The sequence below is a fragment of the Actinia tenebrosa genome, unplaced genomic scaffold (assembly GCF_029948245.1).
Source record: "Actinia tenebrosa isolate PJP-AT-01 unplaced genomic scaffold, QUT_ActTen_1.0 PGA_scaffold11__36_contigs__length_13525064, whole genome shotgun sequence".
In the NCBI taxonomy this organism is placed as follows: Eukaryota; Metazoa; Cnidaria; class Anthozoa; order Actiniaria; family Actiniidae; genus Actinia; species Actinia tenebrosa.
Window position 1 is genome coordinate 9,771,913 of NW_028292571.1, and position 26,565 is coordinate 9,798,477.

The window sequence follows — 26,565 nt, forward strand, 5'->3', positions numbered from 1 at the left end:
TTCAGGGTATCGATAAGTTTCGTTTTAGCTTTCCTACTAATATAGGTTTCAGATTTCGCCTTTGTGTCAACTATCGTTGTATTCTATCCCCCATTCATTGTGTGAAAATTTAAAAATGTACTATCATCCTTGCTTTCTTACTACTCCAGACAACAGGGGAACAAGTCAAATGGGGATTTATTTATTGCATCACAAATAATAAGGTCCCAATGACGAAAGGTTAAAAACGTAACAATACTAAAGTATATATTAAAGAATGAAAGTTTATTCTATTAAAAGTCTGATTACAACTACGTGCATTAGAGTGAAGGCATTTAGATATTAGAAAAAAGATATTAGACTGACACACTTTATAGTTTTCTTTTTTGTCTATTTAACTATTAACGTTGAGTAGTATTTAGTTTTATTTCACGGGTTAAATGCCTTCATTCTAATACCCTATTCACACCTAAAAGTGTTTAGTTAAACTATGCTTTCATTAGGAAAAAAATTGAGAAACTAGAAACCTACAATATAATACTTTGTAGAATATTGTCAGAGCAAGACAAAGGATAGCTTACATGCATCATTTCACCAAATATAGTGCAGTGTTCGTAGATAGTTTTCCAAACCTGTTTAGTTAAACCACTTTAAAACATGTTTAAGCCTTGTTGTGAATGTGGTATAAGCAAGATGCTAACAAACAAAGTTGTTTAAAGTTTAAAGCGACAAAATAGTTCAAGTTTTAAATGCCTAATAAACTTTAAACTATTGTAAAGAATGAAAGTCTATTCTATTTTAAAGTCTGACTGCAACTAAGTCTGATTACTACCTAAGTAAGATTCTAACAAAACGAATTGTTCAAAGTTTAAAACGACTTAAACCAGCTATTCTTTGAAATAATAAATATATTGAATATATATCATTTTTTCCCCAAGTGTGAAAAATATTTCTTAAAAATACTTTCTCATATTTTATGCCAATTTATGGCCGTTAATTGTCAAAATAGATCTCATCGAATCGAAAAGTTTTTGTTCTGAAAAACATTCTTTTAACAAAAACTTTGAATGGCAAATATCCTAAACTGCTTTATCAAACCTATACATTGACCCTTTTCAATCAGTCAAAAGTATTTGAGCGTTGCAAAGGCTAGTAGGATAGCAAAGGGAAAATCAAACAATTGCAGTCGATAAAATAAGTCAAAATCCTCCTCACACGAGGAACTATACGGCTACGGTATAGTTCCTCGCAAAAAGGGCCGTTCCTGAATGAGGAACTTTTAGCCGTGAACCCGAAAGTCGTTTTCCCATACGATTAACGCCACCCTTAAAAGCTCTCATGAAGTGATATCGCTTAACGCTTGTATGATTTAAAAGTATGCCTTGTGCTAGGCCTTGTGCGGCAGTGATACTGCAGTCCATGGGATTTATCTTGAAATTATGATACGAATGGTGACGTCACACAGCCGTTGTTATGGTACTTGAATGCTATCTGGAAGAGCTGTTCAAAGATGAGATAAAAATGAGTCAGAATTTCGTGTCAGGCAGTCACTGTGCTCAGCTGAGTGTGATGTCGAAGAGATATAAGATGCACGCGCGCGCACATCTTTTTCGTCGTTTGTATTTAAAATATCCTTCACCCAACACTTCTATCGTGTTCTACCAATCCTAGAGTACTTTATAACTTCAACAGCAAAACGCGCCCTCGTGCTGTGTGCAGTATAAAGCAAGCGATGTAGAGTGCTTCTTAAGTGTTTAGCCTACAATCACCACGTGCTTAATGAATACACAAAGTATAACAAAATACAGTTTACAATATTAATTTTAGATATGAATCACAGAAATGCAATTGACCAAACCAATCGAGACGCGAAATCTATTGACGACTCTTAAAACTCCAGCGTATGCGGACTTGTTAGCGTATGCGTAGCTTGTTTGGTTATTCTAATTGCTGTTTTTGTTTTCCGATCTCAAAAGTAAGGCTTAGCCCGTATGACTGGAGTTTTAAGAGTCGTCAATACTAACAGCTAATTAATAAAATGTGTGTTGTTTTACCTCAAATAAGACTTGCTCTTTTTCAATATTCCTTTAATGGGTTTTCTAATGGATCGACCAGCAGAGGCGTTAGACTGTCGAATCTTAGTTGGTTTATTGATATTCGTACTCTCCGGGGGAGGGGTATGGCTAATACTGTTATAAAATCTTTGCTCAAGCGCATGTGCAATAAGGCTCTCTTCTGTTGCTTGTTGTAGTTCGTTTTCAAGTTCATCGATGTCTTTTAACTGTTTGGTTTGCAGCTTCAAGCTCTACAAACAAATAAGAAACAAATAAATGAATACGCGAAAGAGGAATAAATGAATAAAAGGATGAGTGGGACGGATGGTTGGATTTGATTAACTTAGCAAGTTTAACTGCTTCTCGAGCGTAATGATTTCCCATTTCATATCAGGTGTCATTCTCTTGAGATTAAGAATCGGTTTGTGTTGGATCCATATTTCATATATGACTGTCTTCACATGCGCAACCATTAAACAAAGAAATGATACTCTAGGGAATGACACGTGGTCTGAGATAGGAAAACATTATCCACTTTATCTTAAGCGCAATGTTTTCACATTTTATACCTCGTGTCATTCTCTTAAGAATAAGAATATGTTTGAGTTGTATCCATATCCGTCTTCTCATGTGCAGCCATTAAACAAAGAAATGATACTCTAGGGAATGACATGTGGTCTGTGAAGGGGAAACATTGCACTACAGGTCAAACCAGTAACTAGTAGATCGGTTAAGTTACCTGTTCCATGGCGTATCGTAATCTCTTCTCAAAATCTTTCACTCGTCTTACTTCATCTGAAGGCGACAAAACACGTCTTTTACCAAAGAACGTTCTAGACGAGCTTGTTTTGCTTTCAATAGGTACTACAGTGTCTGTAGGAATTACAGTAGATGATGGCTGAGAAGGCAGAGCAGGGTTATTTTGGTTACTGTTTGAGGAATACGATGGACTAGATTGAAATCCTTTTCGTTGAGATGTCTGGTTGGTCGATGACGGTCGTGTATTCTTTTCACCAGACTCTAACAGGTTACTGAAAACATAGGGAAACAATACGATGAGGAGAATTGCATTGATATTAGATTCCATAGTAGCTTACAGTAATTTATTATCCCGACTCAGAGAATAGCTATGTAAATCTAGATCTCGCCGACACTAGAGAAAAACGTTTGCGCATGCGTGCATTTTAGCACGTTTTCTAAGAATTTTGAAGAGTTTGAGTGAAAAAATAAATGTTTGTTTTCTCCAAGTATACAAAAAAGTTCGAGAGTATACTTTTGTCAGACCAAGATACTGTCTTAACAAACACAATATGAAAGAATTAGCCTTAAGTTTCAAGCATGGACACTAAGTTTTGGCATTTTGTGAAGTCCAATTTATCAGGCATGTTTGAAAGTCAAATTTACTTATGTTTTGACAAATTTGCATATGGATTCAGAGCATGCGCAGACGTTTTTCACTCGCGTCGATCTCGCCAGCTTACCTCAGTCGTTTCCAGTCCTCTTCGGCTAGTTTGGCAGGAATCAATGGAGAAGGTTCTTTATTCTCTACTTTCTCCTCAACTGGTTGTGGTGGACCAAGGCCTTCATTATCAAACACTACATCTAGTACGTAGTATATAGCAATTAGGAAACAGAAACCACTGAATAACAGAAGAACCTGGCGACCAATAAAAACACAGAACGTGAGAACAAGGCTTATATGATGCCCATATATGGACATAAAAATAAATCTTAGGCCCTGGCTAAACGAGGAAACATGTTTCCCTAAATGTTTCCTAAGGTGGCAAAACTGTCAGGAAACATCGGGAAACAATGTTTCCATGCGTCTTGGAGACATGAAATGTTTCTGCCGCACAGCAAAAACATTTTTTCGCGTCTTGGAAGCAAAATTTGTTGCACGCAGCAATGTTTCGCATGTAGCTAAACTGGGAAACATCGAGGAAGCATGCGCGCGGTAAATATGTTCCTGGAAACATGTTTCCTCGTTTAGCCAGGGCCTTAGCGATGGTACTTGCCTTGAGCATTCGTTCAGACATGATTTCTTGGCTCTTGACTGACGAAGGGGGAGGGGGGCAGGGAGGGGCTTTGTCGGTGTGAAGATATTTACCGCTGATACCTTCCTCCATGATACTGCAGGCGAAAAAATAGTAAAGTCGTTGGACAATAAGGAAATGCTAACACATCTGTTTTACAGCAGTTTTTCGTTTGAATGGAAAACGATACGGCCAATTCGTAGCCGTACTGTAGCCGTAACTACGCGATGTGATTGGATGAATTACTGGATGACAAAAGGAAGCCATTTTAATGTTATGGCATGTCGTACCGTGTACGTGCTGTAAGTCAGTACCGTATGTTTCCCACTAATACGATAACCATTCTTATGAAAAGCCATTTCATAATAAGGCATGTCGTACCGTGTACGTGCTGTAAGTCAGTACCGTACGTTTCCCACTAATACGATAACCATTCTTATGAAAAGCCATTTCATAATAAGGCATGTCGTACCGTGTACGTGCTGTAAGTCAGTACCGTATGTTTCCCACTCATACGATAACCATTCTTATGAAAAGCCATTTCATAATAAGGCATGTCGTACCGTGTACGTGCTGTAAGTCAGTACCGTATGTTTTCCACTCATACGATAACCATTCTTATGGGAAGGCATTTTATTTTTACGGCATGTCGTACCGTGTATGTACTGTATGTCAGTACCGTACGTTTCCCACTCATACGATAACCATTCTTATGAGAAGCCATTTCATAATAAGGCATGTCTTACTGTGTACGTGCTGTAAGTCAGTACCGTACGCTTCCCACTCATGCGATAACCATTCTTATGGGAAGCCACTTCAATGTTACGGCATATCGTACCGTGTACGTGCTGTAAGTCAGTACGGTATGTTTCCCACTCATACGATAACCATTCTTATAGGAAGCCATTTCATAATACGAAATGTCGATATTTTGCTTCTGAAAGAAGAGGTTGCACGATATTTTTTTCGTAGGTGGAGTGCTTGCAACCCCCCTCGATTATCTTAAATGATCCGTCCATAATAGTAAAACTGCTTTTACATTTGAATGCATTTCGTTACCTCCGTCTTTGCTTGATGTCGGCTGGTGACAGTGCTGATCCATATAGAGTGATCTTCCAGTCCATCAAGTAACCCCGAGCATGATCATTACCTTCAACGAGTAAAACAAGTAAAACATGTTTGTATTTACTGCGGTTTTCGCTATTCCGCGAACTCAGACATTTCAACGGCTTGTTGTAAAATTGACCGTTTTCTCAAGGTTGCGTGCGCATCCAAATTTAAGGAACTTGACGGGCCACGATACCAGAACACGAGTATTATCAGACATTGCTATGATTTTTTTTTCGGTAAGAATTTATAAAATCGAGTATTCTCTTCTTTAAATATAAAACTGTCTTCTCAATTTTACTGAATTTGCGTTTTTCAGTTTTGTGGCCCGTCAAGTTGGATGCGCACGCAACCTTGAGAAAACGTTCTATTGATTTTTCCCTGCCGCCAGTTAAGAACATAGAAAGTACTGACTGATTATTTAACTACCAAGTTCGCCGAATATCGAAAACCGCAGTAACGGAAAGATTGAAAGTCTAACAGATATTTACCATTATCAATGACGATTAGTGTCCAGACGCCTTCGGGGGTCTCGCCCCAGCACCTAACGGTTGAAAAGGTCCAATCCACGAACCCTTCGGGAGACCTGGAAACGATAAAAGATCATTCAATACACTGTTAAAATTGGTCCGAAATATTTCCGAAAGATTCCATGCGCGGAAATAGTGTGGCTTGTCCTTATATAACAATGTATAAAGAGTCTCAGATTAGATTACATTTTTCCCCTCTCTTTTACTCCGACGAAGGACTAGCGTCCGAAACGTCAGTAAGTTTTTTCATCTTTTCACGGTGTATAATTTACCTTTTCATCATTACTGTTTCATTAGAAACACCGACGCAGCTCACACTAGTTTTTAGCTAGTTATCTCTTCTTTTTTATACGAGGACAAGCCATTTAACTATTTTTGTGCATTCAATCTTGTACTTAGTTGTGAACAAGGCTAAGGCTGTAGTTCTGGTTGTACTGGGAAGTACAGACCTAAGTAAGGACAGTGGCCGAGTAAGGAATCCCGACTAACAGCCACACCGACTAAGGAAAGTCTTTTTGGACAACCTGGCTCTGCTCTAGTTTGTGTAGATTTGACACTGAGCTCGACAGACCAGAGATTCCTTGCGTACCGTAGTCTTTCATTATGTATAGTATAAGATGTGAATGTTTTCCTAGCAATTTCATTTTTTGGTTGGCTTCTAATTGATTTCTCGTTTCCATAGTAACATACCTGTCGTGTCGTCTTGCAGTAGCGAGCATCGACGGAGTACCATGTGGAGATACGAGCTTGACTATCAGGTTACCACGGTAACGGTGACGTAAATTAACCTTAAAGGATAAGGTGAGAATCCAATGAATACGTGTGTACTTAAAAAAACTTCGTGCCGTGGGCTTTTCACAGTCAAACGAAAACTGCTCTGTGTTGTGTTGTGATGTGATGTGTTGGTGTTGTGTTGTGTTGTGCTGGTGTTGTATTTTGTTGTGTTGTGTTGGTGTTGTGTTGTGTTGGTGTTGTGTTGGCGTTATGTTGTGTTGTGTTGGTGTTGTGTTGTGTTGTGTTGAGTTGTGTTGGTGTTGTGTTGGTGTTGTGTTGGTGTTGTGTTGGTGTTGTGTTGTGTTGTGTTGGTGTTGTGTTGTGTTGAGTTGTGTTGGTGTTGTATTTTGGTTGTGTTGTGTTGTGTTTGTGTTGGTGTTGTGTTGTGTTGTGCTGGTGTTGTGCTGTGTTGTGTTGTGTTGGTGTTGTGCTGGTGTTGTGTTGGTGTTGTGTTGTGTCGTGTTGAGTTGATGTTGCGTTGTGTTGTGTTGTGTTGGTGTTGTGTTGTGTTGGTGTTGTGTTGGTGTTGTGTTGGTGTTGTGTTGGTGTTGTGTTGTGTTGCTGTTGTGTTGGTGTTGTGTTGGTGTTGGTGTTGTGTTGGTGTTGTGTTGTGTTGCGTTGTGTTGCGTTGTGTTGTGTTGATGTTGTGTTGGTGTTGCGTTGTGTTGTATCGTGTTGTGTTATATGTTATTTATTATGTTTCACTCAAACGTTTTGCCCAGTCCACTAGCGACATACTAGTGTCCAGCTTCGTCCTGATTGTCGTTTGTCACCCTAAATCTCTTTGGGTTCCACTCGTTTCTGTCAAGTAAAGCACCAAGTAACTTTGCATAAGCCTGTACTCTTCTGACTAAAGGTGCGGTTATACGGGCAACGAAATCGCGCAACTTGTCGCGCATCTTGTCGCGCAACATCTTTGCGTTCAAGCTACAGAGAGAATGCTGCTAGTATCACGACTTCTTGCTGCGCGCAAAACATTTTCATTGTTGCGCGAAGTAGAAACTCTCTCTACTCTTTGCACTCATAAAATTTTGTTGCGCGCGGAGTTGGTAATACAAGAACATAAAGGTTGATATTCATATCAGTTTTCCTCGCGTTTGAGCAGAAGACCACGTATCAATACTTACTGTAACAGTCACGTGTTCTAGGGTAACGACTTCAGCCACTTGTTCCCTGGTGACTGTGAAACAAACCAAAACATTTGTTGCAGTGTAAAACATTATAAATATTAACGGCGCAACTCAGTATTGGCTATATTGCGTAGTATGGGTGGTCTCTACTCCACTAATGCATCAACCTCTCACTAACGCTAGGTTTGTAACAGGAGGCTTGCGTTCCACTGAGTATCCTCGCGCAGGCTGGTAAGAGAGTTGATTTGTTGTTAACTCTCTTGCCGCGAGTATTTTTCTCCAGGTTCTCTGGTTTTCCTCCCTCCATAAAAAGCAAGTCAGTTGAGTGTTGTGTGCATAGAATATTGAATATAGGAGTAGTGTGTGTGAGTGAAATGTGCCCCCAATAGGTGCAGAAGCAGCAGCACGACTAGGAACTCAAATAAAAATATTTGTTTCACATTTAGGTTTGATGTCAGTGGGATAAAGTCGTGAATGAATTAAAACCATATCAGTGAAGTGATACGATACTAGAGAGTTTCTCGTTTACGGCAAACGTGAACCGTCAGTTGACCATTAAAAAATTCTTTAAAATTAGTGAAAAGGAATCGCAAAAATCTCCAAGTAGTAGATTAACAAAAGAATACTTGTCTTTGTCGAGAAGGTTTGCAAAAGGTAAAGTGAAATGTTGGGAAACGATGAAAACGTGGTCACGTTTGCCGTTTGCGGATAGGAAAAACGGGAATCTTAAGAGTGCATGTCAGTAAAAATCGAACAAGAAGCGGCCACGGTTGAAAAATCGATTTTGCTCAAATTTTGTCCAGATGTACTTTATTATATCACAAAATGCACTGCATAGTTTTTTAAGGAAAATATATTTTTATTTTTGAGAAAATGCCGTTTTAAAACGTCCTCCCGAAATCGCCATTTTAGCGGCCAAAATTTGCGTTGAGTTTACCGACCGAGTTCGGTACAAAAATCGATTCTAATCAACTTAAAACCCCTAAAACCGTGTTCTATGCTATATGAATATCCGGTTACGTGACTTACAGGAAATTTGAGTTACTTTTTGTGACATAAATAATCTTAGTTTTAAGACTCGTGATTCTAGGTGATTGACGATATCCCCCAAACAAAATCGATTTTCACCATGTGATAAAGCTCCAAATTCAACAAGCTTCCGAGGGTTAGTTCTTTAAGAAACAAGCTTTCAATCGATGTAAACATTTCTTTGGGCAAACAAATATTTGTTACGCGACAGGTCATTCAAATCTTCAATTTTTGACCTTTCGAAGTCATACGCCATAATTTCCCATCACTCACAAAATCAAAGAATCTCGCCTGGCTAATCTCTTATTCTTACTGTTTTACCTTTACAGGCCAAAAAATACACTTGTTATAGCATTTCTTACCTTTTTAAGGCGAAAATGTGGTCTATTAACCTCGGTATTCGTTATAATGGTATCACAAGTCTTGACCATTATCTGTCAGTTGATACCTTCCGTTTACTATCCAATATGTCAACGGTTCAGCGCTTACTAAACGGCGTTTAAAACCCTTGTCGAACAGTCAAGATTGTTTTCCTTTTTATCTGAAGTTCTACGATATCATAATATATCAATATGATTTCAAAATTTATGGTACAGCTGAATTTCCGTATCGAATTTAGAGTACGTAAATAAATGGCCTGGGATTATATGCTAATCATAGACTACGACTTTCTAGGGTAGGGACGGTATGTCCCATTTGCCTTTCTCTGACATCCCAGCGCTTACTAAAAGTGATTTAAAGCCTCTGATTAACTGTTAGATCGGCTTATATCGTCAAAGTCATAGTTCATGATCTGCAAAATAATATAATTTGAATTAGTTACAGAAACTGTGTACACAGGAAGCCCAATTGGCGGCGGGGAAGAAATTTGGGGGGGGGGGGGGGGGGGAGGAGGGGGAGGTTAAGCTATGAAATAATAATGATGATGATGATGATGATGATGATTATAAACAAACAATAAGACAGGTCAAAGAAATAACTACCTTTTACGGCTGCAATTGCCAATTAACTCCATAAGCAAATCAACATATTGCTGTTTTCTTGTTCCCTTGATTGAAGAGGTATCCTGCTCATAAAAAGTGCATATTTCTTGCAGCATTGCTATGGAGAACTTTGAAAGCTTCGAGCTTGTAGCTAGTTCGCAGAGATTGTGAGCTTCAAACATGATGGGATGACCGAGTCCGATTTCCTTAATTATGTTGTGTGCAAGCTCTTCAAACTCTTCCTCGTCGAGCCTTGCCTCCTCATCTTCCTCCATCTCGTCTTCTAAGTCCACGTCATCCATTTTAACCTCCCTTCTTTTCTTAGCAAGACGTGAGAAAAAACTTTTTATCTGCTTTGGTGTGAGGTACTCACTTGAATTAAACATAAAAGAGCCATCAAGGTTTCTTGCCTTTCTCATAGAATTAGATACGGTGTTAGCATCCACTTTGTGCCCTGTCTGCTCTCCAAGATCGAACATCTTGGTAAGATAGTCCTTTTGAGCTTTGTTCAAGCGTTTCCTTTGGACAGTGGATGACTTCAATGCCCAGCCTTTTGATAGAGCATCGCCATATGCCAATGTGCGGGAAGTACTTGGTTCTTCAAGTGGCTGGTTCTCCAATGACGCATCTCCTTGGTCAAGTTTTACGGCGTATGACAGCATCGCCTTGTCTAGAAGTGTTTCGCTTTCCATTACATATTTATGCTTACCGACGTCAAGATGGCGTTGAAGAGATGAAAAACGCTGGAACGATTTAATGCAGCCGTCGTCGGGACATGGAAACAGCTTTGTCGTTTGCTCTTCATCTTCTGAGCTGGAGCTTTCAGCATCCGTATGCGTAGGCTGGGTCTCGATACTTTTAGATTTTGCTGCTGGTCTCTTTCTTGCAGTTACCTCTGTAAAAGTGGCTTTAGGGGGAGTAGCTTCTTTAATGACGCTTAGTTTTGGCAAAAGAATACTTTTTGGCAGGCTAAATGCACTCCATTTCAAGGTCTTACCCTCGCCAATGCCATACTCTCTCCATACTTTCATGCCATTCTTATTGTAGGAGATGTTGTTGATGAAGCTAACTCCATCCCATTTCAAAGGCACTAAATTTGGGATTGAAGGGGGGTCGCATAGCATAGCTCTTACTCCATTGACACCACTCAATGATTCGATGGCTATTTTCATCTGTTCTGCTGTTTCGACATCTTTTCCAGAGTTCAAGTATGCCTTGATGTGGTTCTTTATGGTGGCAGCTTTTCGGTCACATGACCCTTTACCGCCCTGAGGGTCTGAAAAATCGACCCTTAATTTAACTTTGTGGTTTTTGGCTATTTCTTTCATGGCCAGTAAGTTGAATGCGCTGTGGTAACAGCCGGCATTGTCCTGCCTTAGAAATACCTCCTCGAGCTCAGGCCTTTCAGTTTTCAGTTGCCCCACAACATCATCAATGATAGCCATTACTGAATAGCTGTCCTGGGTACAGCTTTTGAAAACATGGACGAATGTCAACATTTCCAACTGACCTTCTCTTTTTGTTGTAGCTACTGCAATGTGCCAAGAAATACCTTTCTTTCCATACCAATCAGATTGGCTTTCACGGTATTTCCTTGGGAGAAACTTCATAGCCCAGTCTAATACTACATGTACTGAGGTTGGACCCAGACTCTGAAGAACGTTCAACCGGGCTTCATCTTGATTGATAGCACGCAGCAGGTGGGCTTTCCAGGCTTGGATATTTTTCTTTGATTGGGTGATGACATACATCATCTCTTTCTTCTCTTCATTGTCAATGGCCAGATCCTCCAAAGCCGAATGAACTTCATCAAACGCAGATGGAATCAGCTCACACCGGTCACATTTTAGGTCGTGCTGATGGTCACATTTAGTGGTGAAATCCGAATCACTTTCATGACTGAGAGCGTGCGCTCTACAGTGGTCGGGGACTCGTGAGCTTTTTGACACATGAACCTGCAAATATCAAAGATTTGATGTTATCGTTTTAACATCAACCAAAATCCTGGACCCGCCTATGATTTACATACCTTGTAATCACTTTTCAAATAGCGCTTTGCAATTTTCAATTTATTGATTTGATTCTTTGCCCAGGAATGACCTTTTCCGTACTCATCTCCAAGCTTTTGGACTACTTCCTCCATTTCATCAAAGGCTTGAGCACCATCGGCAGAAAAATAGTCAAGTCCTTGTAGTGACTTCCTTACGGAAGCACTACATACACTCAACACTCTACATAAACTGCTACGGCTTATTGGTTCAAAACAGGTTTCTTGACAATAGGTAGTGTATTGCTGCACCACCTGTTCAGGTATTAATGTCCTTACAACATTTGGGACTGTGATCTTTGTATTGCTAGATAACTTCAATGTCTTTTCTCCAAACGGCAAATCTTGGATCACTTGACCACTTGTGATAAAAGTCAAAAAGTGGTTAAGTTTCTCAGTTGACACATAAATACGGGGGCTCTTTGTAATGGTAACGGGAGTACCTCTTCCATGAAGCAATGCGTGGTGGCGGGCCACATTAAACCTGTATCTGGAGAGATCGGGAATCCAGTTTTTCAACGCTGAATAGGGCATCTTATCTGCCATTATCGACAAGATCTGCCTTCTTGTGCTCCAATGACTTGCGTTATTGAAACATTCAACAAGAGCCTCCATCAGCGATTTATCAACGTTCTCATCCTTTTGCCCAGATGACTGTAATACACTGAACAACATTTCTGAGCTTTCAGGCGCAATCTCTTCTAAAGCTGCAAAGACAACCTGCTTTGCTTTACGCGAATAGCGTCGCTTAGTTCTTTGCGAAGCTTCATCCCATGGTGTAGTCAGCTGGTTTCTAATAGGACTTATGTCCCTTGCGGCTAAAAATGAATTTAGCAGTTCTCTTGACATTGGCTCTGAGTTGTCTTTGTCCTCCGTTTCTGTTGATAGCGAGCGTCCTGGGGGTTCATAGGCTGTGCATGGTGTTTCAGGTATAGTAGTATTTGGTGGGCTCTGAAAAGCTGGACTTTGTGCGCTGGCTTTAAGGGTTACCTCATCGTCTTCCTGTAAAGTAAATGTTCTAAATGTTAAAGTTTGTGTGAGTAGGAGGGGATTGATTCTTTAAAATTTGTGTAGCTTTTCTTGTCGTTTGGGTGGGCTTCCTGTGCCATGGCATCAGTTTCATAAGATGAATAAGAAAAATTCTAAATAGCTAAAGCGTAAGTACCTGCATATGAAATATATCTTAAGCGTGTAGTCTTGGTACTGATAAAAAAATGTGAAGAATGACGACTGATCCGTAAAATACCGCACTTGTAAATAATTACTTCAAGCACCTTCAAATGACATCACTTCTTTACCTGGCAGTATGTACGTGTAAATGATAATCGCATGACAAATTGTCTTACAACTCTTTCATCTGTTCACCCATAGCTATGACATCTGACTTTGAGGAATCTTTACTTTCCATTGTTTTAATCAGATATCGGCATTTCTTGCAAATACCTGAAATAATATCGATGTATATATTAACGTAAAGAGACAGTACTGAGCAACTTATGAACAGTCACTAGTTATATATGTTCTTTGAAAAAAACTTACCTGATCCAGGAGCGACAAACACGCCAGTATTGCGTAATATAATAGGTTATTCTTGCTTGCCTAAACCTCGATCACCTTTAGGCCAGGTTCCTTTACCCTTTCCATGGTCTGAAATCTCCTGCGGAACTCTACATATTGTACCTCCTCCTCTGGTCCAGCTTATCCCAAGCGTCGCGCGATGATAAGGGCAGATGGTCATCGATTTGATGCTCTCCTTCGACTTGTCATACAATGCTACTCTAGACAATATCAGATCTATCTCATTTTCAGGACCTGAAAAACTCAGGGTGGACAAGTGTCTTGCGATATCTTTTGTACAGGACAACAATGGTACAATTTGGGTTTGGCGCTTTCGATCTTTGGCATCAAAACCACAAGAACTACCGACGATAGACCTAAACGAACAACACGCAGCTTCCATTTTCTTTACAATATCTGCACTAAACCATCGCTAATTAATAACTGCGGTTTTCGATAGTCAATGAACACAAGCTGGAATTTTTTTTTTTTTTTTCCTGCTGCCTTCAATCAAAAAAAGTCAGGCGGTACCTTTTATGTTCTTCACTGACGGCAGTAAAAAGCAATTTCACGACAAGCTGTTGAAATGTTTGAGTTCGTAGAATATCTAAAACCGATTTCAGCTTTGTTTATCTTTCGATCGCGATATGTAATACCCAACTCAGTTGTAAATGCATGTCACATCACTAATCGATCTTTTTGTCGTTGTCTGTCTACTGTTTGTATATTATTTAATTTTGTTTCCTCGTGTTTATTGCCTACATCAAACTGACACAAAACATGACTAGGGTCTAACTAGGAAACTATATGGTTTATTTAGGCTCCAGGCATTTCCTCTCATTACAACTTCATATTTAGCTTTATTTATTTGACCAAATAAGTATTTTCTTTTCAATGATCTAAATATATAATTTAATGTAATGTAACACAAAAGGAAATGTGAATAAAGATGTATTGTATCGTATTGTATTGTAAAAGCATTTGATTCCCAGGGAATCGGGCTCCCTGTGTAGTACAGAAACGCAAATTATATTATTTTACAGCATATCAAACAATTGTTGTCGTTCGCGGGCTTCCTGTGGTGACAAACCACGCTCCCCTCCCCTACACATTTCCAGTCCTTTTTCGGCCAACACCAAGATGGCTGTCTAGTTAGTGATGTTTTCACTCGATTTACTGTAATTTTGAGCAGTTTTGAGCCAGAAATTCGCCTATTTAGTGAAGAAAAGTATATTCCAATTTCCAAATATGGTAAGTACATTTCTTATATGGTAAAAGAAACGTCTCGAGCGGAAGGACAACTTTTCTATGTGGAAAGTTTGATATGTTCCTGATGATGACGATATCCAGCAAACGATATATATCATTGGGGTATATTAACAACATCGACCGATCTAACAGTTAATCAGAGGCTTTAAATCACTTTTAGTAAGCGCTGGGATGTCAGAGAAAGGCAAATGGGACATACCGTCCCTACCCTAGAAAGTCGTAGTCTATGATTAGCATATAATCCCAGGCCATTTATTTACGTACTCTAAATTCGATACGGAAATTCAGCTGTACCATAAATTTTGAAATCATATTGATATATTATGATATCGTAGAACTTCAGATAAAAAGGAAAACAATCTTGACTGTTCGACAAGGGTTTTAAACGCCGTTTAGTAAGCGCTGAACCGTTGACATATTGGATAGTAAACGGAAGGTATCAACTGACAGATAATGGTCAAGACTTGTGATACCATTATAACGAATACCGAGGTTAATAGACCACATTTTCGCCTTAAAAAGGTAAGAAATGCTATAACAAGTGTATTTTTTGGCCTGTAAAGGTAAAACAGTAAGAATAAGAGATTAGCCAGGCGAGATTCTTTGATTTTGTGAGTGATGGGAAATTATGGCGTATGACTTCGAAAGGTCAAAAATTGAAGATTTGAATGACCTGTCGCGTAACAAATATTTGTTTGCCCAAAGAAATGTTTACATCGATTGAAAGCTTGTTTCTTAAAGAACTAACCCTCGGAAGCTTGTTGAATTTGGAGCTTTATCACATGGTGAAAATCGATTTTGTTTGGGGGATATCGTCAATCACCTAGAATCACGAGTCTTAAAACTAAGATTATTTATGTCACAAAAAGTAACTCAAATTTCCTGTAAGTCACGTAACCGGATATTTATATAGCATAGAACACGGTTTTAGGGATTTTAAGTTGATTAGAATCGATTTTTGTACCGAACTCGGTCGGTAAACTCAACGCAAATTTTGGCCGCTAAAATGGCGATTTCGGGAGGACGTTTTAAAACGGCATTTTCTCAAAAATAAAAATATATTTTCCTTAAAAAACTATGCAGTGCATTTTGTGATATAATAAAGTACATCTGGACAAAATTTGAGCAAAATCGATTTTTCAACCGTGGCCGCGAAATATCGAATTTGTTTGATTTTTGCTGACATGCACTCTTAATCTTTTTACTTCATGGTAAAATGGAAACTGTAAGTTTTGTTAGAGCGCATGCAGTAAAACCATGAAATAAAAACAAAGTTGATACTGACAAGTAGCACTATTTAGTGAGTAATAGTTGCTATCACTCAACCAGAACATTCATCGTACAAAGACAAATACTGTGTATTAGTCACTAAGGCCCCGTCCACACGTATCCGCAAATTTTTGTATCCGCAAATTTTTGTATCCGCAAATTTTACGAAAACGGATACGTGTGGACGGTGAAAGCGATTCGAATACGTTGCGTGTGGACGCAAACATTTTCGTATCCGCAAAAAATAATTTGCGGATACAAAAATTTCTGGATACGTGTGGACGGGGCTTAAATAGCTACTATTTGTCAGTATCAACTTTGTTTTTATTTCATGGTTTTACTGCACGCGCTCTATTGTATCGACCCTAAATGTGCAATAAACAAATTATTACGTGTTAATTTCTTTCACCTGCTTGTTTGTGATACGATATGGAAACGTGAATAAAAACGATATCAAGCTCTTAACATGTGACAGTATTTATTTATTCTTTTGTTTATTTACCTCGATAACTCTCTGTCATCTTATTGGTTGATGGGATGGCTCTGTTAACATGAATGACGGGCGATGACCATGACGTCATCCAAGGAACGCTCTTCCACATCTAAAATCAATCACGTGACCAACGAGGCATTAGTCAAATCCAACTTGTGGTCTATCATCAATGCTGCGTTCTGATTGGTTGAGCTAATACTAGGTCATAAGTTATAGTCTACTAGTAGCGAAACGTGCCGGCTTTGAAAACCAAAAAAATGAATTTAACTTTAATTCAAAATTTGTTTGCATCTATATATATTTATATAATTTATCGACTGGTTGGATTTGACTAAAACAATTAGTCCCTTTCCCATCAAGACCTATGAACCAATAGAGCAGGTGCATGTTACGTCATAGCCGCAATTTTCGTTTGCGTTGGATTCGGCACATGTGGGGTTCGGTGTAAAGGCTGGGTCTAACTAGGAAAATAAATTTTAATGTATATATATCTTAACATCTTCATATATTTCTTAATTATTTTACCGCATATTTTTAGTGTTTAATTATAATTTGTAAAGCGTCATTGGACAGAAATGGAAATGGCGCTATATAAGAATAAAGTTATTATTATTATTATTATTATTGACGATAACAAGACATTCCTCATTAGCTTCCCTTGTTAGACCAACCAAGATGCCGGATGTTTCATCGTTATTCATATCTCAAGGGATTTTGAGTCACATGGTTGCTAAAGGACTAATTGCTAATTAGTAAAGGTCCTGATATCAAAATAATTAACATTTGCCGGCGACACACGTCATGGTCACGGTTAAACATTAATTGACCAATCACATGATATCGTCACTGTCACGTGACTCACCTGTGCAGTGGTTACCAGTCTCCAGGAATCCAAGACGCCAAATCCATACTTATGACTGTGATGATAGCCGGCGTTGTTCGTATGGTAATCATCATCATCTACTGAATGCTGGGGGAGGGGAGGGTAAGGAATAGTTTAGTGCTCGTGGATAACAGCAATACAATGCTGGGGGATGGGAGGGTAACGGACATTATAGTCCTCGTGGATAGCAGCAATACAATGCTGGGGGAGGGGATGGTAAGGAATAGTATAGTCCTCGTGGATAACAGCAATACAATGCTGAGGGAGGGGATGGTAAGGAATAGTTTAGTCCTCGGGATAACAGCAATACTATGATGAGCAGATACAAGACAGATACAAGACAACCTATACATGTATCAAGAGTTCTGAGCTACTTCTTTAAGACATGCTCAAGAGGTCAAAAAGTGGGATTATTGGCTGTAAAAAGTGCTATATTTTGTTATATTGTATTTGGAATTAGCTTTACACTACTTGCTCTTGAATATTTAATGAAAATTGTGCTTGATAAGAAAAATACAATTAAAATATAGCAATTTTTACAACCTGTGATCCCACTTTTTGACCCCTTGAGCATGCGCTTAGAGTAGTGAAACTCTTGATGGATGTATACAGGGAGGTATAGGTAATCTATGCTGATAATGCTTGCATGTAACCAATGTTGAGTGGAGTTTGTTTGATGTGCTGTTCGCTCCCTTGCCACAAGGATTTCTCCAGCCCCTCCACCCCTCCCCCTCGTAAATGTCAACATGCTAGTTAAAAGTTTTATGCGTGGAATATATTAACGTTGTGGTAAGTGTGGTAAGTGTGAGTGACAAGAAGAGATAATTAGCTAAAAGCTAGTGTGAGCTGCGTCTATGTTTCTAATGAAACAGTAATGATAAAAGGGTAAATTACACACTGTGAAAGAGTGACAGTGTGAGTGTAAGTGAGTGACAGTGGGCCAAATTGGAAATCCAAATATATTAAAAGTGATTTATTCTACTTATTATTAGCTATTTATTTTACTTACTAACCTTGAAAGCTGACATGGCAATGACATGTTGTACGTCTCTCCATGTTAAACACGGCCTGAATACAAGGAATGAGAATGATGAATGCCATACGATTATCATTCCAACAAAAAAACTTCATATAGGCAGTCAGTAAGACTAGCAGTCAGAAAGATAGTATTTCATTCACGGTGGTCCCGCTGTACTCCTGACTGAGAAATGGAGAAGTAAACATAGAGCTCCACAAAGTTCCAAAACAGTGCGAGGGAGGGAGGATGGGCATAAAGAAAACCAAGGAGAGCAACAGCAGGTCAGGGAAGTGAGTACAGGGAGAAAGTACAGATATGCAGCTTGAACCAAAGTTATTATGCTAATTAATGGTTTCTCATACATGTGTACGAGTCTGACCACTGTGAATAGTCATCATGAGTACTTATTAATACCTGGTCTGTATCATCAGTACCATCATACCTGGCCTGTATCATCAGTGTTAACATATCTGGCCTGTATCATCAGTCTTAACATACCTGGCCTGTATCATCAGTCTTAACATACATACCTGGCTTGCATCATCAGTGCTATCATTCCAGCAGCAAGAGGAGCAGCAGCTGATGTCCCCGTGTGCTTGTCTGTACATCCTGTACCAGTTCCTAACCTCCAGTCAGTAGTGACCTGGTGCAGAATGATATTTACATAAGTATTATTACTACCATTACCATTGAAGTGCGACCCGTGAAGTTTGATGTTCCCTGACAATCTACACTCCAATGACTGCAATCAAAGATTTGCAATAAAAAAATCATTTTGAGGGAGATTTTGGACTGAATTAAAGATTTCGGAGGATTAAGATATTCAATTCAGCCTAAAATCTCCCACAAGATATATTTTTGTTGCAGTTATTTGATTGATGGTTGTTGAAATGCTAGTTGGCAAATAAGACATCAAGCTTTATGGGTTGCACTTTGATGATAATGGTAGTAAATGCAGTTGATAATGGGGTGGATAATGGAATCCAAATTTGAGAGAGTCACTGGTCAATAGATGATTTTTGATTTCCAAAATCACCACTGTGTTTCTTGATTACAGACTCATTTAAGTAGAGTTAGCATTGATTTTGTGCAGAATATTCACATGTTCCAGACAAGGGCTACTGTCAAGTTTCAATTTTTTTAAATCTGCTTATACACTCGATGTAGCATACACTTAACAAATAGATCTTTACCGAGTGACAAAAACACATTTCATAAGTTTCAAAGTGTTTGTATTGTTGAAGTTGTGCATTCTTTACTTTACTGTTGTTATTCTTGAATATTTAAACAGTGATACGAGGCTAACCCTGTGTAAATGAGTCTGTAATCAAGAAACACAGCCAATGTAGTTTTGAATTTGAAACTGGTCTATATCAATAACATGACTGTATTTAACACGTGCTGGCAATCAATGCCTTGTGAAAGGCTGTTGTTTTATCATCAAGGAAGACACTCACAATGTTTCTTTGCATTCCTTGTCCACTACTGTAGGTAACAGCAAGCATAGCAGCACAGTGTTCAGCATAGTATGGCATGTCACCCACTTCATCAACAGCACCTGCATTACAAAAGTATATATTAGGAGTAGCATCCAGACATAAGGTTTGTTAGCCATATTTTAGCAAAAAATACACCTTTAAATTTGGATTTAGATTTAGATTTTATTAGCTTTTCTCCATGAGGGCAGGGACACCACAACAGCTTTATATGCCAATATTACAGTGGGACCTGTACGGTAGAGTTTTAGCATGGGCACTGAAGATGGTCATCACCAGCGTTTTCAGTGGACCTTTTATGTCCTCCTTATACAGTGTTACATAGTGAAGACAGACAGGGCCTACGGTTTTAAGTCCTTGTCCGAGAAGACATGAAGGTCTAACCGTTTGCAGATATAATTACAAAGGCAGCACCCTCTCCTCAGTTATTTTAAGACCCTGAGTGTTGGTCCGGGCAAGGCTTGAACCACGACCTCCTGCACAACAGACCAACGCTCTTACCATCTGAGCTAATCGGGTTGCGGTCGCAATTTGAAGAACTGTACTTAAATTAGGATTCATTTCCTTACATCAATTAGAGGTAGGTTGGCAATGTAACGCTAAAGTGGCAGTGGGCTGTCAGTAATGTGTAAGAGTAAGATGCTGGCAAGTGTTTGACCACTTACCGACCCCTTAGAGTAAAGTGCAGGTTGATAACAATAGCATGTATGCATATTGAATGGATGATACTCACCTATCGTTACTGTGTAGATGGAGTTAGCATATCCATCAAAGTTACAGTTATCTTTAAAGTGACCTCCATTACCAGATGCAACGACAAATATACTGCCGTAACCATGACGACCAGCTAATACACCATGCGCAAGAGCAGCCTACAGGGGGAAAAACGTCAGCAAGAAAACTCAACAATAATAATAATAAACTTTAGAGCAGCACTGGAATCGCCAGGCCACAGGTTCAAATCCCATTCAAGAGTCTTACAATTTGCAGCTGCATAAGCTGTTGCTTCATATACTGTGAGGATCAGCTCAATTTGATACATTACAACCGCAGCACAAATATATATATATTCTCATAGACATATAATAATAAACTTTATTAAAGTCTCAAAACTAATAGCTCAGCACAGGTGCTTTGCTAATCGGGGAGACACCATAAGGTGTCAAAGTTCATCATTCATGTTTGTTTCTCTGAGACTGCAGGTTGTGCTTTTTTCAACATTTCTGCAGATCTTGGTCCATGTTCTATGGGATTGTGACCCTTTGAATGATGTCTGAACAATGTTTCTATCAGGTGGGATTGGGGTACAGTTGGTGACACACCCTCAACACTTTAGACCTTCCCTCAGACAATACTCCATTTTACAGTTCCATTCAGTGACCACGAATAATAGTTCCTAGCTGAGGCTGGATCAAGTTATCGTGCATGATAAACTGAAGTGTTGCTATGCACAGAAGCTCCAGCCTTGGCTAGGAACTTTAAAATGGAGTATTGGAAACAATATCATTTTAGAACCTACAGTGTACAAGCTGATCTGAGAAAAAATATTAGTCAATCAGTGTTGAGAACATTTATATACTTTAAACATTTATATTATCTTACGTTACTGTTTATGATTTAACTTGACATGAAACTCGATCTAGCTTGAAATTGATATCGAACACTATTAAGTAAAACGAATGACATTTGATTCTGATTTACGCGCATTTGATCATATACACATGCTAATTTGCGCGTTATAAGTAATAAATTATCATTATTTTATATGTGATTATACTCGATACGCTATTCTAATCGGATTCTTTGAAATACCGAGCTTTATTGTGATTCTACACTGTAATTCGCCCACTATATGTAAGTACAATTATAGATAGATCTATACTCGTGATACACATTTATGTAATTTCTCGAATGATATTAAAACTAACGAGTAAAGGAAGAGTATCAATCTTGGCGTACCTTGATATACCGATATCCCAAACAATCAGAATCGAGAAAGTTTTGCACTCAACTGAGGTGTGATTTCTATGCCACTATTTCAGATCAACTGGTAGAGTATGTCTGTTACACAGTTTCAATGTCAGTAGTTTTAGTAAATCTCACCTGGGCTAGTTGATGTGGTCCATCTACTGTTTTACCATTGTCATCAGGACCCCAACTACAAGACACACAAGTCATAAACAACATTTAGCTATTTAAAATAAAGGTTTATAATCTGAACTCAACTATTATCATCGAAAGTTCAAAGGGCTAGTGCATCATCCATGGCCATGTTGGTGGATATTCCAAGAACCATTTATTGCTCTCAATAGTACCTCCCAATCACAAAAAATAGGATATTGCTTGACTTGAATTCCAAGGTGTCATGCATAAAGCACTCGACAGTGTGCACTTTACCCCTTTCAGACTAATATCAGTGGTCTATTAAGGGCATTTAAAGCTAAAACTACACAGAACAGAGAAAAGTCAAAAAAGACATGGAGATTCTGAGGACTGAACCACGTACCTCTAGCTCTAGAGGCCACACACTAACCAACTGAGTTGCTTCTGCTCCTTGAATGAACTATAATATAAAACAATCATATTATATGATGATTACCTGCAGCTGTAGATATCATTGATGTGTAGTTTAGTATTGAATGCCATGGCTTCCAGGCTATCTGTCATTGGTCCATCAAGAATACGCACACCTGAAACAAACAGCCGTTATATGGTATATCAAGACCACTTATCTCATCACTTATGAATCAATTTTTAGAGGCCATTGATTGTACGGGTTTTACTGAATCTGAATTCTACAGAATCCTGCATTCTATGTGCAAATTAATTAATTTATCAAACATATGTATGTATGTACCTGAGACTTTAGCGCCATAGGCCACTCCCACTGCACAGTATGTATTAGGAACTGCTGCGATCTCTCCCGCACATCTGTGTATAACATGAAACATACTGTATCTTACAGTCAACCTAAATCTTATATCATCCATCCAACCATCCATCCCTCCATCCGTCCCTCCATCCATCCATCCCTCCATCCATCCCTCCCTCCATCCCTCCATCCATCCCTCCCTCCCTCCATCCATCCATCCCTCCATCCATCCATCCATCCCTCCATCCATCCCTCCCTCCCTCCATCCATCCATCCCTCCATCCATCCATCCATCCCTCCATCCATCTATCCACTGACCCACTAATCCATCCATCCCTCCCTCCATCTATTTCCTTACCTTGTACCATGGTGATTGAGACCTGCATCGTCAGCTCTGGGCATCGGATCAGGATCATTTGAATTAATATCCCAGCTACCCTCAGATGACTGTACGATATACACAACAACAAAACAAATGAACACTAGAAAATATATACAGTAGTCCTACATGATATGTAGTCTGGGGTTAGATAAAATATTGTTGCTAAATGTTTTACAATTTACTTATAAGACGCTGGGACAGAATGAAAGTTAAAAACATACTAAAAAATGTAAAAATATAAAATATATATATGAACATGATGATTCTTAATGTTTAGATCATTAAATAGTCTGATTTTAAAAATAGATTGTTAAATATTTATATTTTCTTATATTTAATCTTTATTATAAGTGTCATTAGTTTATTCATTGAGTTTCAGTTTGGGCTTCATAGAAATTCCAATTTCAATTCAAAAGACAGCAACTTTATCAACAAGAGTAACATTACCACGAGAGCTGCATTGTTACTCTAGATAAATGCATTTTCAAAATATGATTTTGATTTTAACATTTATTTTAGAATTATTAGATAACCAGACTTGAATTGCTATTCCTAATTCACTTAGTGAGAATATTTTATTTCTTAAAGTGCTACTATGACAAAAATCGCTCAAACTTGGATTCAGCTGAAACTTCCTAAGAATACTCTTTAAAGGTCCAATAATCACTGTATGAAGTGTTTTCTCGATATTCAGGACGAAAGTATGATATTTTTACGATTATTTTTTGGAGTCTGTGACGTCATACACTCAACATCGAACATCGCTCCATACATTTCTTTGTAGTTTATGATCAAAATATCAGTAGTAAAGGGAGAAAGAAATACCCAAACACCCCAAAATATAAATTATATTCACAAGTAACGTGAAATAAGCACATTAGCCACCCTTTGAGCTTCATAGGAATAAAATAAATTAAGGATTTATATACAAAGAAATGTATGTATCAATGTTGGATGTTGAGTGTATGACGTCACAGACTCCAAAAAATAATCGTAAAAATATCATATTTTCGTCCTGAATATCGAGAAAACACTTCATACAGTGATTATTGGACCTTTAAAGAGTATTCTTAGGAAGTTTCAGCTGAATCCAAGTTTGAGCGATTTTCGTCATAGTTATTTGTTTTCTTCTTTTTTCTTCTCTAGTAATAATTAATGATTTAATCACACAATGTAAATCTCTACTGCATATGTCATTTATTTCTTTATCAAGAGATTAATACTTATTAATACTTATAACTTACATAGTTATCCAGAATATCAGGATTTGTCCATTCAACACCTGTTATTTTCATAATAAACATCTTATTTCAATCAATTTATTTATTTTTATTTCAAGTTATTTATACCATTTAATTTAATCCAATAGAACAAATTTAAACGACAACAGCTATATAATGAACCGGCTTTTTATGTTGAATAAAAACTATGTATGTGTGTGTTGTTATTTGTTAACGTTTGACTTGCCAAAAACAATTCCTCCACAGCCATGAGGCGTAAAAAAAATTTCCTGCACAAAATAAATTGCCCAACCCCCCCCCCCCCACCCCTCAAAATCCCCCTCAAAAGTCTAATGGTCCATCCCTAACATATAATTGATATCTTAATACGAAGCACTCACCATCATCAATAACAGATACAACTACCCCTTGTCCAGTAATGTTATTTTCCCATACTCCCGTAACATTGATATCATTGCCAACATATCGCAGATTGTCCTGCAAGTGAATGGGTCATATTTGAGTCACATTTGTACCATCTTATTTTCCCATACACCCAAATATCATGAAGAAATAGGAAACATGTGCATATGCTGTTTGCAGTTATAAAGCAGAACACGAGAGAAGTGTTAGAAGAAGCATGACGTGTAGCGCCGTGCTTCTGGACACTTCTCAAGTTTTCTGTCAATCCCCAAGTGCTTTATAACTACACACAGCACAGCAAGCAAGTAAGAATTACACGAATGACGAAAAATTACATGAATGATGAAACTAAAAGTGCGTGTGGGTGCTGTGTGCTCTCATAAAGCACGCACTCCCAACAAATCAGAATGCAAGATTTCGAGCAGTTATTTTATAATAACCAATATGTTGCAGATTGTCCTGGAATGGGGTCACATTTAAGTCAGGTACAGACCATGGTTTTAAACTGCTACTGACAATTAATTGAGATTAAACTGTCTATTAAGGGTTTCATTAATTCACATAACTGGACATACACTGTATTGTTGCATTTATATATGCATCAATTCGGAATAAAAGGACCAAAGGCATGGCCACCATGTTGGATGACATAACAAAAGAAACCAAGACCAAATCTTTTGTCCAAGTCAACCAACATGGCGGTTATGACGTTGTCACATGCACAAGGACAAAAGATATGGGTGCCATGTTGGTTGACTTGGACAAAAGACACCAAGCCAAATCTTTTGAAGTCATCCAACATATGGTGGCTATGACGTCACATGCACAAGGACAAAAGACATGGCTGCCACATATGTGTATATTGACATAACAAAAATCTTTTCTCTAAGTCAACCAAAATTGCGGCTGTAAATTTATATGCACAGCGGAATATCATTAAACTGAACTACAGTGAGCTCTCTCTTGAATCAAGGGAGAAAATTAACAATTAACTTCACTCACGTGTGATGCTGAGTCAGGGAATCAAAACCCTTATTAACTTATATTTAAATGGTAGAATATATGTATGTGTAGAGAGCTAGGGTTTTGAAGTATTTATCATTTTTATAAACCCAATTATTTAAAAATTAGAAAATATTAATAACGTTTTGATGCTCTTAATACTGTACATATAAACGGGGTTATCAAGGAAATATGAATCAGAGATGCAAACGATACAATGTATTAAAGAACAAAAGGACAGAATGTCTAAGCATTAATAATGCAATAACCTACCAAATGCCACTGGTTTGGGAAGTACTGATCTTGAAACTGCAATCCACGTTTATAACGCTTCCTAACCACTTCTTGTTTAAACCATTCTACGTGAGGATGATTACCAAGTAATTCTGTAACACTGTGTCGTATTCTAGCCGTCTCTGTGCTGTGTTGTTTGCTGTCATTTTTGAACGATTTGTGGTAAAATAAATAGTGTCTTTTAAGGCCACCAATCTGACCCATGTTGTAAAGACCGGCTTCGTGTGCGATCTTATCTGCTAAAAAATGCAAGTCTTTCTCATCCATATGTGAATAAAATGGTATCCTAACGGCCCACGAAGACGAAGCCATTGCAGCTGAATCATTATAAATCGGTAAAAAAGAAGAAGACGCTATGAAATTCTCTTCAAATTGTGACTCAACGAAACAAGAAATCAAAACCACGGCTACAAAATGCGTGAAAATCCGCCATATTTGCAGCTTGATCAACATAACCAACGTGTCCAGACAGTCATTAAGGTATTAGAAAGCTTCCGTCAGCTTCCTGTGGTGGGATTCATAGTAAAATATAAGAATTTTCAAGTTAAAATCCGAACAATTTTGATATTTTTCCACCAGCCATTTTGTGCCATGAAAGCAAGAAAGCAGCCAAGCCTGGTTTTGTTTCAATGAACCGGAAGCGGAAGGTAAATCACACGAGGGGGAATCCTTACCGGAAGTAGAATGTTGAAGGATTTTTAAAACAAAACAAAAAAACTAT

General features: G+C 38.3%; 2 protein-coding genes across 3 annotated transcripts; both read right to left on the reverse strand.

Annotated features, from left to right (window-relative positions):
* Positions 1–247: 247 nt before the first annotated feature.
* On the reverse strand, positions 248–26,427 carry LOC116290997 (proprotein convertase subtilisin/kexin type 7). Of its 2 annotated transcripts, XM_089027768.1 has the most exons (22): positions 25,824–26,427; positions 24,527–24,623; positions 24,150–24,187; positions 22,882–22,970; positions 22,509–22,582; positions 22,251–22,341; positions 21,755–21,809; positions 20,385–20,523; positions 19,613–19,713; positions 18,686–18,798; positions 18,151–18,205; positions 17,117–17,224; positions 16,264–16,363; positions 7,605–7,657; positions 6,394–6,491; positions 5,665–5,759; positions 5,126–5,216; positions 4,049–4,163; positions 3,515–3,690; positions 2,773–3,064; positions 2,034–2,284; positions 248–1,479 (listed from the first exon to the last, which is right to left on the reverse strand). In XM_089027768.1, exons 1-22 carry the CDS (start codon positions 26,295–26,297, stop codon positions 1,467–1,469), a joined length of 2,718 nt encoding a protein of 905 aa, XP_088883894.1. In that variant the 5' UTR covers positions 26,298–26,427; the 3' UTR covers positions 248–1,466. The 2 variants fall into 2 exon arrangements, with proteins under 2 accessions (XP_088883894.1, XP_088883895.1); XM_089027769.1 differs by lacking the exon at positions 24,150–24,187 and having other exon boundaries at positions 25,824–25,841.
* Positions 9,616–13,074, reverse strand: LOC148912502 (uncharacterized). The gene is made up of 3 exons (XM_089027550.1): positions 13,013–13,074; positions 11,649–12,723; positions 9,616–11,574 (listed from the first exon to the last, which is right to left on the reverse strand). The coding sequence occupies exons 1-3, from the start codon at positions 13,072–13,074 to the stop codon at positions 9,616–9,618; spliced, it is 3,096 nt and encodes a 1,031-aa protein (XP_088883676.1).
* Positions 26,428–26,565: the final 138 nt, after the last annotated feature.